This window comes from Gracilinanus agilis, chromosome 4 (assembly GCF_016433145.1).
Source record: "Gracilinanus agilis isolate LMUSP501 chromosome 4, AgileGrace, whole genome shotgun sequence".
In the NCBI taxonomy this organism is placed as follows: domain Eukaryota; kingdom Metazoa; phylum Chordata; class Mammalia; order Didelphimorphia; family Didelphidae; genus Gracilinanus; species Gracilinanus agilis.
Window position 1 is genome coordinate 330,743,098 of NC_058133.1, and position 14,213 is coordinate 330,757,310.

The 14,213-nt window shown below is 35.6% G+C and overlaps 2 protein-coding genes across 2 annotated transcripts in view; both read left to right on the forward strand.

Moving 5' to 3' along the window:
• The window catches only part of CFAP206 (cilia and flagella associated protein 206), a 66,960-nt gene extending 66,452 nt beyond the window's left edge, over positions 1 to 508 (forward strand). The window contains exon 11 of the mRNA XM_044675384.1: positions 347 to 508. Coding sequence (XP_044531319.1) covers positions 347 to 508 — 162 coding nt within the window. The remainder of the gene's footprint in view (positions 1 to 346) is intronic.
• A 2,725-nt stretch (positions 509 to 3,233) lies between these two features.
• SLC35A1 (solute carrier family 35 member A1) overlaps positions 3,234 to 14,213 on the forward strand; it is a 72,555-nt gene continuing 61,575 nt past the window's right edge. The window contains exon 1 of the mRNA XM_044675385.1: positions 3,234 to 3,249. Within this exon, the coding sequence (XP_044531320.1) occupies positions 3,234 to 3,249 (16 nt within the window). The remainder of the gene's footprint in view (positions 3,250 to 14,213) is intronic.

Sequence of the window (14,213 nt, forward strand, 5' to 3'; positions counted from 1 at the left end):
CTTCTTGACTACAAATACAAACTTTTATTCTAGTAGCTTTACCTTATAGCCTCATATCCACCTGACTGTTTCTGTCATCTTCTGCATAATAGGTTTTGCCAAAACTTAAAATTCTTGACTTAACCTACAAGATACTTCAGATAAACTTATTTCATTGGACCTTTTCAGATGTCTCTCCCAATATTTCCCCTTAATAACTCTCCATTTAATTTAAACTTATTACTGTATATATATTTTCTGTAGGCATTTTTACTAGCATTTTCAATTTTTGTTATCTTATTTTGCCTAGAAGTAGTCGTCTTCATTAAATGAAATATATATATTAATATCAACTCCATTTTTTCAGGTGAAAATTATCGACAGACATATAAAACCAATAACAAAGTGTGAAAGTAGCACACAGACGGATACACATATAATGCCACCAACAATTATAAAAGATTATGAATGGAACGAATGGGAACTAAGAAGAAAAGCTATAAAACTGGTTTGTAGCAATGTTATCTAAAAAAGCCTGTCTTCTGGGTTCATTAAAATTTTTTTTCAACAATGGACATGAACCATCCTCCAAAATATTCCATTTTTTGGAGGATTAAACAAAATTATATCAGCAATCCAATATAAGATGTGCTGGGAGTTTTGTGCTAATCTACAACTAATTACATAGTACTTTATATGTATATATAGTACTTATTTAGTACAATCATTATATAGTACTTTATAGTTAAAACAATTCTTCTAATGTCAAGCAAGATAGAAGCCCAGTATTAGGAAACATCTCATTATGCCACTAGAATTATTTACTATACTTTCCTTCACATAAAATAATAATGTTATGGATTGGGTATCCTGTCTTAGTATTTAAAGCATGCAAGCTCACTTTCTTATCGTGTATTTAAAGAAAATCCTCTCTTCCTGTTTCGTGATTAATGAATTTAGCCATCAACGTCTTTTCAAAATTAATAATTTTCTTCATGCAATTATATGCATATATGTATTTTATTCCCAACTTGAGTGAAAGTTCTTTGAGGATACTAATCATTTAGAAAGCAATTTCTGAAAATGTTAAGCAACTCAGCCTCTTATCTGGAATCTTTATCTGATTAATTTAACATTAACATCAAACAAGCAGTTATTTATATAGCATTTTAGAGCTTAGCATTATTATTAATTTATGAGATAAGGTTTTGCCTGAAGCTGAAGAAGTTTGTGCTTCTTATCCAATTTATAAAGCAGTTCCGGAATATTTCTGAATATCCTTCATAGCATTCTCTTCTAAATATTCCTCCTAAATATTCTTATTCAAGAGATTGTTATTTGCCTGAATTCTGACATTTATTTAAACCTAATTCTTTTGGTGAAGAGATAGTCAATAAGAAGTGTTGCTTGGCTATGATTTTCCCATCAGTAGTGATGGATTTGTAGGTAGATCCTTAAGTTTTGGTTATAGAGGTTTAACTCCATTTCTTTTCTCAAAAAAAAAAATCTCTTGATACTTGGTTCCTTCCAGTTACAAATTCATTTAGAGCTGATTCTTCCCATGAGTTTCACACTTTGTACTTTCCTCAAGTCTTTGCCTTCCATCTCATTCTTTTTCCTCCAGGTGCCTCTAATGAATGTCTAATATAGTTCTCTGTATATGGTGGGCTTTCTAGCAGGCCAGCTAACAAATCCCTGTTAGGTGGTGTTTCTTTTTGTTACTTTTTGGTTTTAGACTTGTGTATTCAACTTTCAGAGGTAGATTCATTTCTTAAAATGTGATCCTGCAGTTGGGGTATCCTACATTCCATTGGTATTGTTGTGTGATTTGAGCTACTTGGTATTGATATTCACATTCATGACAATGTTTTGGAAAATGATGAATTTGTTTTGAAAGAGATAGACCACAGTAACCCTAAATTTAATGATTACAAGTCACATTTATATAGTCAGTGATGCCCCCTGGTGGGTGCTGCAACGATCCAGGGAGGGTGGTGATGGCCACAGGTGCATTTATATTTCCTATTAATTGCTATTAAAATTAAAAAAAATTAATTTCCAGGGGGCTAAGTAATATTTTTTCTGGAAAGGGGGCAGTAGGCCAAAAATGTTTGGGAACCACTGATATAGTGCTTTAAGGTTTATACAATGCTTTATTTATAGTGTCTCCTTTGATCCTTACAACAACCCTATGAAGAAGGTGTTATTATTATCATCTCCATTTTACAGATTAAAAACTGAGACTGAAAGAGATGAAGTGATATGTTTGGAGTCACACAACTAATATCTAAGACAGGGTTTGAACTCAAATCTTCCTGCCTCCAAATCTAGCACTCTATCCACAACTATATGATTAAACTTGGAGAACAAATATTTTAAGAATGTGAAACAAAATTTGGTATCTTGTTAATCTTTGATTGTTGTCAATCCCTGGTCTTATCCCCAGAATTAGATGACACCACTATATTTAAAACTTAGCCAGAATCTTTATCTGAGAATTGACCCCCTCCAGGGTTGTTTCACAGTTCTGGGGCATCGGGCCAGGTTAAAATCAAAGGGCCTTTTTAGCTTCCTAACTATGGGAACATAGCTGCTAACTATGGATATTTTAGTTTAAGAAATAAGACTTAGGAGAAGAAACAGGAACTCAGAGTTGAAAGGAGGGAACTCAGAAGTTATATATATATAATGCACACATTCATATATATGTATATATATGTATATAAGTATATATGTCTATATAAACATATATAATATTGCTAAGAAGTTTCCGCGTATAGTATGCCTGAATCTACTTCTCTTTATTTACTTCTGTTTATTACCTAGTTCTGTCCTTTGAAACCAGTCAGAACAAGACTAATTCTTCTTTGGCATTTCTCCGAGGCAGCCCTTCAAATATTGGTGGTAGCAGCCATAAGGACTTATATTTTCCTTTTAGGTTAGAATTTCCAATTTTTTCCACTTGACCTTGTTTGACATAACTTTTGGTCCCCTTGTCATCCTGATTCTCACCTCCTGATTGCCTTCCATCTTGGTCTTCCTAAAATGTGTTGCGTAGACTTGGATGCAGTTCTGCGGTCCTAATTTGGCAAATCTGGGGAATCTTACAGAAATCTAATGGCAAAGTTTCGGATGTTGCCTGAGCAGGTCAGAGTACAAGAAGAGTGTTACTTCACTTACTGTGGGTAAAGTTTTTATATTATTGGAATATTAAAGAACTACTGTTGGACTGGACCACAAGATCTACTGGACCCATGCATGTGATTCAGGGTAGGGTTCAGTCCAGAGGGAACCTGACCTCTAATGAAAGGGAGAGCTAGCTTTTCTTTCCTTATACTTTTTGGTTTCTTAAATACCTATTCTTCTACTCCAGGGAGAAATTATGGTGAAAGAAAATATGGTGAAAGAAAATATGGTGAAGACCTATGTGGAGAGGGGCACACACATAAGGAACATAGATAGTTAGGCCACTTGCATGCAAAGGCATACATGGGGGACAACTGAGTCCAAGACACAAGTATAGAGGAACAGCTCAAACTTGAGATACTGTAGTGGGACAGATACCTTCTGATTATGTCATCATGCTGCTTTCTGTTGGTTTCCAGTAGATATGTTATCTGTACTGCATTCATTGCCTCCAACTAATGCTGTCTCACTGGATGTGTTGTCTCTGTGGGCATGGTTCCACTGGACACATGGTGATACCACTTCTCTCTACTTCCACCTTCTGGATTCAGCTAAAGTCCTTTGCCTATAGTGTTTTCTCTTCTTCTAGAGAGAAAGTGATGATATTTGGGGAGGGGGTGATAAAAGAAAGTTCCATAACTACAAATGTCTAGTGGTCCTTTCCTCCATTCTCTCCATTATATTTGTTCATCTTTTAGCTTCCTGACACATGTGAGGATTCATCTCTGCATCTTTTTTCTGATTTGTTTCTAATTAAAACTTCCATTTTATCGAGGAAAATTTCATTCTCCTTGATAATTTTGAGCATAGGAAGGCATCCTTCCAAGACTTTTTCTACTAGTTAGATAAACCTACATTCTGTGTATTCGTAGCTGTTATTTGTCATGGGTAGAGAAATACTGTAAAAACACAACACACTTCCAAGCCACTACAAAATTCTCTTTGTCCTGCAAAGCAGATCTAAACTGTCTTCCTGATGGAAAACTCATGTAGCAAATGACAGAATCTCCTGAGGGTAGTATTCTTTATTTATAGCCAGCTTCCTGCTTTTTCTTAAAAGATAGCACTAACTTTCTCTGCCACCCTTGATTGGCAATTAGCAGCTTCCTCCCAAAGCCCTAGTGGAAACAAGCTGCCTGAAGCTGTCATCTCTTGGAGAGTCTTAAGATCTAATTGCCAGCCAGTTTGCCCCTCTTCCTATATTCTCTAGTAACCAGATGTCAGAAACCCACTTTCTTATTGCCTTTCTATGATGTCCCAGCAAAGAATTTATTAATGTTAGTACTGATGCCTTTTCTGCAGATGTGGCAAGCACTTACTCAACAAGCTTCCATTGATTGACAATGCCCAGCTTCCTGCCAAAGAACCGATGCAAACCAGTTGTCTATAATTGTTTTCCCTTCTTAGTAGAATACTACTAACATGCTCATAGATTTCAGCTCTTCCTGAATCCTTCTTTCATGTCATTCATACAGCAGAAGGAAAAAGAAACAGTCCATATAGTTGAATCTCTATGTGGAAAATGACTACTTTCTTTTTTATTATTAAATTTTTTATTTTTAGAAAAATTTTCCATGGTTACATGATTCATGTTTTTACTTTCCCCTTCACCTGCTCAACCCCCCCACCCCATTAGCTAACTCGCATTTCCATTGGTTTTAACATGTGGCATCAATCAAGACTTATTTACATATTGTTGATAGTTGCATTGGTGTGGTCCTTTCGGGTCTACATCCCCAGTCCTCCTCATCAACCCAAGTGTTCAAGTAGTTGTTTTTCTTCTGTGTTTCCTCCCCTATAGTTCTTCCTCTGAATATGTTCTTTTCCATAAATCCCTCAGAATTGTCCTGGATCATTGCATTCCTGCTAGTACAGAAGTCCATTACATTCAATTGTACCACAGTGTATCAGTCTCTGTATACAATGTTCTTTTGGCTCTGCTCCTTTCACTCTGCATCAATTCCTGGAGGTCTTTCCAATTCACATGGAATTCCTCCAGTTTATTATTCCTTTGAGCACGATAGTATTCCATTACCAACATATACCACAATTTGTTCAGCCATTCCTCAATTAAAGGGCATACCCTCGCATTCCAGTTTTTTGTCACCACAAAGAGTGCAGCTATAAATATTTGTGTACAAGTCTGTTTATCTATGATCTCTTTGGGGTACAAACCCAGCAAGGGTATGGCTGAATCAAAGGGCAGGCATTCTTTTAGCACTCTTTGGGCATAGTTCCAAATTGCCATCCAGAATGGTTGGATCAGTTCACAACACCACCAGCAGTGCATTAATGTCCCAATTTTGCCACATCCCCTCCAACATTCATTACTCTTCCCTGCTATCATTTTAGCCAATCTGCTAGGTGTGAGGTGATACCTCAGAGTTGTTTTGATTTGCATTTCTCTAATTATTAGAAATTTAGAACACTTTCTCATGTGCTTATTGATAGTTTTGATTTCTTTATCTAAAAATTGCCTATTCATGTCCCTTGCCCATTTATCAATTGGGGAATGGCTTGATTTTTTATACAATTCATTTAGTTCCTTGTATATTTGAGTAATTTGACCTCTGTCAGAATTTTTTGTTATAAAGATTTTTTCCCCCAGTTTGAGGTTTCCCTTCTGAGTTTGGTTGCATTGTTTTTGTTTGTACAAAAACTTTTAAATTTAATATAATCAAAATTATTTATTTTACATTTTGTAATTTTTTCTAACTCTTGCTTGGTTTTAAAATCTTTCCTTTCCCAGAGATCTGACAAGTATACAATTCTGTGTTTGCCTAATTTACTTACAGTTTCCTTCTTTATATTCAAGTCTTTCACCCATTCTGAATTTATCTTGGTGTAGGGTGTGAGATCTTGATCTAAATCTAATCTCTCCCATATTGTTTTCCAATTTTCCCAGAAGTTTTTGTCAAATAGTGAATTTTTGTCACAAAAGTTGGGTTCTTTGGGTTTATCATAGGCTGTCTTGCTGAGGTAGCTTACCCCAGAGTCTATTCCACTGATCCTCCCTTCTGTCTCTTAACCAGTACCATATTGTTTTCATGACCACTGCTTTATAGTATAGTTTAATATCTGGTACTGCTAGGCCACCTTCCTTCACATTTTTTTTCATTATTTCCCTAGATATTCTTGATCTTTTGTTCTTCCAAATGAACTTTGTTGTAGTTTTTTCTAATTCTGTAAGAAAGTTTCTTGGTAGTTTGATAGGTATGACACTAAATAAGTGAATTAATTTGGGTAGAATGGTCATTTTTATTATGTTAGCTTGTCCTACCCATGAGCACTCAATGTTTTTCCAATTGTTTAGATCTAGTTTTAATTGTTTGGAAAGTGTTTTGTAGTTGTGTTCGTATAATTCCTGTATTTGTTTTGGTAGATAGATTCCTAAGTATTTTGTGTTGGCTAGGGTGATTTTAAATGGTGTTTCTCTTTCTACCTCTTGCTGCTGTGATGTGTTGGAAATATATAGAAATGCTGATGATTTATGTGCATTTATTTTGTATCCTGCAACTGTAAGGGAGGAAAGGGGGTTTTATGGGTTCAATATATTAAAAGGTGGTCACCAGGGGAAATTTCCCAAATTAAGAAATAATCTCAAGTCAAAATTGAATTTTATGGTGATTTATTTACAATTAGGAAGGTTGAAGGTAGGGAAATTGAGAGAGAGAAACTCTGGCCCAGATCAGATAGGAATTTAGAGGCCCAGTAGTTAAAGGTTAATAAAACAAGGCTTCTAGCCACAAGGCCTTTTTACAATTAGAGAGGCAAGAGGGGCCTCCCTGAGGATAGAGTCTCCAGAAACACCAAGGAAAGAGAAAAAGAGTCAATCTAACTTACCCACATGGAACAGTCTAGGTCACGAACCAGCAAAGCTCCCTGAGATCCCCTTTACCATACCAGTCGCAGCCTCACTCCCTCTTCCCTCCTTGGAAGGGCCACATATATTACTTCCAGTGCCTTCCCTTAGCCGTCCTGTCCAATCACAATAGATGCTTTCTCATAGAAAGCATAGGGGGTGGTTTGTTGATTCTGATTGGTTGCTTACTCTAGCACACATGGGTTAGGACATCCCAGAATTGGAGGGTGTTCTCACCTTTGGTGATTAAATCTAAAGATGGGGCAGTGTAGACTTAATTTAATTATCACACAAATTTGCTAAAGTTGTTGATTTTCTACTAGCTTTTTAGTTGATTCTCTAGGATTTTTTTAAGTAGACCATCATATCATCTGCAAAGTAATAGCTTGGTCTCCTCATTGCCTATTTTAATACCTTCAATTTCTTTTTCTTCTCTAATTGCTACTGCTAGTGTTTCTAGTACAATGTTAAATAATAGAGGTGATAATGGGCATCCTTGTTTCACACCTGGTCTTATTGGAAAGGTTTCTAATTTATCCCTATTGCTTATGATGCTTGTTGATGGTTTAAGATATATACTATTTATTACTTTTAGGAAAGGACCTTCCTTTCCTATACTTCCTAGTGTTTTCATTAGGAATGGTTGTTGTATTTTGTCAAAGGCTTTTTCAGCATCTATTGAGATAATCATGTGGTTTTTTGTTGGTTTGCTTATTGATATGGTCAATTATGTAGATGGTTTTCCTAATGTTGAACCATCCTTGCATTCTTTGTATAAATTCCACCTGATCATGATGGATAACCCTCTTGATCACTTGCTGGAGTCTTTTTGCTACTATTCCATTTAAGACTTTTGCATCTATATTCATTAAGGAGATTAGTCTGTAATTTTCTTTCTCTGTTTTTGATCTACTTGGCTTTGGAATCAGTACCATATTTGTGCCATTAAAGGAGTTTGGTAAGACTCCTTCTTTGCTTATTATATCAAATAATTTATTAATTGTTCTTTGAATGTTTGATAGAATTCACTTGTGAATCCATCAGGCCCTGGTAATTTTTTTTTAGAGAGTTCTTTGATGGTTTGTTCAATTTCTTTTTCTGATATTGGATTATTTAAGTATTCTATTTCTTCTACTGTTAATCTAGGCAATTTATCTTTTTGTAAATATTCATCCATATCACCTAGATTGCTATATTTATTGCCATATAATTGGGCAAAATAGTTTTTACTGATTGCCTTAATTTCCACTTTATTAGAGGTGAGGTCTCCCTTTTCATCTTTGATACTGTTAATTTGGTTTTCTTCTTTCCTTTTTTTTATTAGATTTACCAGTACTTTGTCTAGTTAAACTGTTTTTTTTTCAAAATACCAGCTTCTAGTCTTATTTATTAATTCATTAGTTCTTTTACTTTCAATTTTATTAATTTCTCCTTTGATTTTTAGTATTTCTAATTTAGTTTTCATCTGGGGATTTTTAATTTGTTCATTTTCTAGTTTTTTAAGTTGCATGCTCAATTCATTAACCTCTGCCATCCCTAATTTGTTCATATATGCATTCAGTGATATAAATTTTCCCCTTAGACCTGCTTTGGCTGCATCCCATATGTTTGAGTAAGATGTCTCATCATTGTCATTGTCTTCAATGAAATTATTGTTTCTATGATTTGTTCTTTCACTAACTTATTTTGAAGAATCATATTATTTAATTTCCAATTAGTTTTTGGTTTGCCTCTCCATGTATTCTTACTAAAAACTATTTTTATTGCATTCTGATCTGAGAAGGTTACATTTATTATTTCTGCTTTTTTTGCCATGTTTCTATACCCTATTACATGGTCTATCTTTGTGAATGTTCCATATGCTGCTGACAAGAAGGTGTATTCCTTTTTGTACCTATCTATTTTTCTCCATATATCTATTAACTCCAGTTTTTCTAGGGTTTCATTTACCTCTCATCTCTTTCTTATTTATTTTTTGGTTTGATTTATCTAGATCTGATAGGGGAAGGTTGAGGTCCCCCACTAATATGGTTTTGCTATCTATTTTATCCTTGAGCTCCACTCGCTTCTTCTTTAGAAATCTGGAAGCTATACTGTTTGGTGCATACATGTTGAGTACTGATATTTCTTCATTGTTTATACTGCCTTTTATTAGGATGTAGTTACCTTTCCTATCTTTTTTAACCTTATCTATTTTTACTTTGGCTCTGTCAGAGATCATGATGGCAACCCCTGCCTTCTTTTTCTCATTTGAAGCCCAATAGATTTTGCTCCATCCTCTCATTTTCACTCTATGTCTGTCTGTCTGTTTCATGTGTGTTTCTTGTAGACAATATATGGTAGGATTGTGGTTTCTAATCCACTCTGCTATTTGCTTCCATTTTTATGGGTAAGTTCATCCCATTCACATTCAGAGTTATAATTATCAACTGTGCATTCCCAGACATTTTGATTCTCCTAGTCCTATCCTTTCTTCTTTCACTGTTTCCTTCTATACCAGTGTTTTGTTTTTAATCAATTCCTATAATACCCTCCCTTGTTGTACTTCCCTTTATACCCCCTCCCTTCTTATTCCCCTCTTATTGTTCTTTAAAGCTACGCTTTGCTCCCCCCCCCCAAGCCCTCTCCCTCCCTAGTATTGCTTCCCTCCCCACCAGTCCGTTTGTTACCCTTCTACTTCTCTATGGGGCATGAGTCAATTCTCTGCCCCAGTGGATCTGATTGTTCTTCTCTCTTTAAGTTGATTTCAATGCACATAAGTATTAAATATTTCCTCTCTCTAAACTCTTTACCCTTACAGTGTATTGCTATTTTTCCCTGTTGGTCCCATGGGCTTCTTTATGGAATATAAATTTATTCCTTTTTGTTTGTTTTCCTATTTTTATTATTATACCTTCTTTCCCCACCCCCAGTTTTGTAAATATTTATACATACACACACACACACACACACACACACACACACACACACACACACACATACACACACATATATAAATCGCTTTACATTTCATCCTATACAGTTTGTCCCTGTTCCCTCTATGTAAACTTCTTCTAGTTACCCTGTTGGTAATAACAATTTTTAATATTTGCCAATATCTTCTTTTCTTCTTGGGATACAAATTGATTGAACTTGTTGTGTCCCTTAAAGAAAAGAATTTTTTTCTCCTCCATTCTCTTAATTACCTTATGGTGATTCTCTTGAGTTCTGGGTTTGGGCAGCAAACTCTGTTTTTGTCTGTTTTTTCTTGATGAATGCTCTGAAGTCCTCAATTTTATTGAATGACCATACTTTCCCTTGCAATAATATAGTTAGTTTTGCTGGATAGTTGATTTTTGGTTGTAGACCGAGTTCTCTTGCTTTCTGGAATATTGTGTTACATGCCTTCCGGTCCTTCAATTTAGATGCAGCCAGATCCTGTGTTATCCTAACTGTGGTTCCCTGATATCTGAATGACTTCTTTTTAGCAGCTTGTAATACTTTTTCCTTGGTCTGGTAATTTTTAAATTTGGCTATAATATTCCTGGAAGTTGTCAGTTGTGGATTAAATGTAGGAGATGATCTGTGGATTCTTTCAATTTCCACTTTTACCTCTTGTTCAAGAACTTCAGGGCAATTTTCTCTGATAATTTCTTGTAGGATGCTGTCTAAACTTTTTTTATGATGTTCTGGTAAACCAATAATTCTTAAGTTGTCTCTTCTAGATCTGTTCTCCAGATCTTTGGTTGAATCAATGAAGTGTTTTATATTCTCAACTTTTTCATTTTTTAAAATTTTTTAATATATTCTTGCTGCTTTATGAAGTCATTTGCTTCTAGTTGTTTAGTTCTGTTTCTTAAAGACTGAATTTCATTGCTGGCTTTTTGGTCATCCTTCTCCTTCTGTTCTGATTTTCTTTGTAGATCATCTTTTACCTTCTTTGCTTCATTTTCAAGGTGGCCAGTTCTGGTTTTTAAGACTTTTTGTTCTTGTTTTAGTTCATGTATTTCCTTTTTCAAATTGTCTTCAGCCTCTCTTGCCTCTCTTGATTGCTTTTTGAGTTCCTGATGTTCTTGAGTTAATTGAATTTTGAAATCTTCAAAAGCCTTTGTCCAGTTCGCTGGAACTACTTCCTCTTCTTCTATTTCTATTTCATTTGCTCTCTTTTCACTTCCTTGAAAGAAGCTGTCAATTGTCATTTCTTTTCTCTTTTTCTGTTGCTTACTCATATTTTTTCCTTCCTTGTTCTGCTTAGTTTGAGCAGACGTATTTAATGATCTTTGATGAAAAATCTTCCCTCAGCTGGCAATGGAGGTTTGTTGTTACTTTTTCTGCCCTCTGAAGACTTCTTGTCAGTCCAATTTTTGGGATTAATCCTGTATTAATTGGATTAATTTTACTGCTTAATCTGCCCTGAGGCTAAACCCTAGAGAGGAGGGAAAAACAAAGAAACAAACAAAAAACTGTGGGGGGACAAGAAGGAGCTTTTTTGCTGAGCTGAGCTGTCCAGCAGTGGGGTCCCCCTGCGCTATCTGCTGTGTTTGATCTGGTTGTCTTTCCTCTTGAAGCCCTTCCTTCTCTATGTCGGTATGAGGAAGCCAAGCTGTCTGAGGTCTGAGGGTTGGCTCTCTCTAAGCCACTATCTTTGGGTCGTTTTTGCTGTGTTTCTTTGGTTTTCTCCTCCAGTCGCACCTCTCCAGTGCCTGTGTTTAACTCCCCGAATCCAGTGCCAGCAAGGCTCTCTCTCTGGAGTGGTGCACCCACCCACCCTGAGATTTCCTGGGCCCCTGGAGACTCCGCACAGTATGTGGGGGAGGCGTCCTGGGATTCCCCTCCTTGAACCCAACAGTTCAAGAATTGAAACCTTTTTCTTGGCATACCTCTTTAGTTGTGCTGCTGTAGGGTTCCCCCTGCTCTGTCCCATTATTAGATTTGGTCCTCTTTCTTCTCGAAGCACATTGTTTTCTATCTTGGTGTGTAATGGTGCGGAGGTTTTAAGATTCATCCTGTCTATGCCATCATCTTCCGGGAAAATTGAAAATGACTTATTTCTAACAAAAAGGAGGTAATTTTCTGTTTTCTTAAAAGAGAAGACTTTTCTCCTTTCAATTAGCCATCTTCAGTTCTAGGTGTTGCAGATGCAGAGAAGCATAGACCTTAGAACCCTCTGCCCAAGAATTTATTCCAGGCTGTAATTGACCACTTTAAGTCAATCTTTTTAGCCAGTTCAAAATCTTCTTAACCTTTCCATATTTTCTAGCCCATATCTTTTCATTTTGTCCACAAGAATAGCATCATCAACATCGTTATCACCATCATTATGTATATAGCAGTTTAAGACTTCCTATACATTATCTCATTTCATCCTTATGACAACCCCAAAAGGTATATTAATTATTAAGATGTCCATTTTATAATGAGTTTTTTATGAAACTCCATTTTTCTAAATCCATGCTGTCCAATATGCCTCCACCTTCTTACCTCTACCTCACGAAATTCCTCTCTATCTTCAAGATTAAGTTCAAGCAACAACTTCTGCATCATTTTCCTTAATTCCCCCAAATGGAAGTGCCCTCCCCCCCCAAACTTCTTGTATTTTAAAGTACTTTATACATAGTTATATTTATTGACTTCATATTTATCCAATTTATATTTCATAGGTAACTATTATCTCCCCCATTAAACTATAAGCTCCTTGAGAGTAGGGATTGTTTTGTTCTTTAAAATTCTAACCTTTGTGTTCATCACAATGCCTGGCACATAGTAGGAATTTAATATTTTTTGTTGTTCAGTCATTTCAGTGGTGCCTGACTTTTCATGACCCGTTTGGGATTTTCTTAGCAAAGATACTATAATGGTTTGCCTTTTCCTTCTCTAGATCATTTTACAGATGAGGACACTGATGAAAACAGGGTTAAGTGACTTGCCCAGGATCACACAGTAAGTGTCTGGGGCCTGATTTGAACTCAGGTCTTCCTGACCCCAGGCTTGGTGTTCTATCCACAATTGAACACAGAATCAGAGTTTTTATTTGAATTCAGTTTATACTCTTCTCACTATACATATTGCCAGAAAGTCTTTGTCAGATGTTTTGCTAAAAGCTAGAGAGGCTACATTCACGACATATCCCCCTGATCTATTTAAGTCTAGTAATGCTTTCAAAACAAAAGGATATTAAATGAATTCTTCTAAGTGAAACCATGATGATTCTTTGTGCTCATCTCTTTCTTTTCCAGCTGTTTATTAACCAATCTTTTATTAATATGTTTGGAATTTTGCCAGTAATCGAAATTAAACTCATTTGTATATTCCATTCTCTTTCTATTGAAAGATAAGGATAATAGCTGTCCTTTTGTTGGTCTATGATACCTCTAAGAACTTACAAATAACAGTGAAATGGTTCAGTAATTATATCTAGTCATTCCATTAGCACTGTGAGATAATAGTACATTTGGGCCTCCTGAATTTAAGATGACTGCTGAGATGTTCTCTTTCTCCCTACTTACTTTGGATTTCAACTCTCTATGATGATTTTGGTTCTAATCTTTCCTATCCAAAGATCACACTTCTTAGAAGAGAAAACAGAAGAAAAATCAAGCACATCTGCCTTCTTTCCATTTTCCTTTATCATCATCATCCTATTTATTCAAAGAAGTGCTCCTTTTCTTTCTTTGATCTCTATTTTCCCCAAAACTTTTTTTAAAAATCCAGCCTTTTTGGTGCTCATAATTCTTTTTGTTATCCTCAGTTCATTTTGAACTTTAGTGCTCCTGGCATTCTCCTTTTAGCACTATACCACACTTTTGTATCCATTCTCTGTTACCTGCTCTTGCTTTCCATTTTCTGCACATGTTTTAAAAATTCAGTTTGGTTAATGCAGTCTATACATATCCATATCGGTCTCTTTAGACAGCTCCTCTTTTTCTTCTTCATTATTTGTCTTTCTTTGATTCTTTAAAATTTTATTGTTAAGCATTTCCCATTCCTCCTAGGATGACTTCCTCTGCAAACTTGCGGCTTCTTCTTCTTCTTCTTCTTCTTCTTCTTCTTCTTCTTCTTCTTCTTCTTCTTCTTCTTCTTCTTCTTCTTCTTCTTCTTCTTCTTCTTCTTCTTCTTCTTCTTCTTCTTCTTCTTCTTCTTCTTCTTCTTCTTCTTCTTCTTCTTCTTCTTCTTCTTCTTCTTCTTCTTCTTCTTCTTCTTCTTCTTC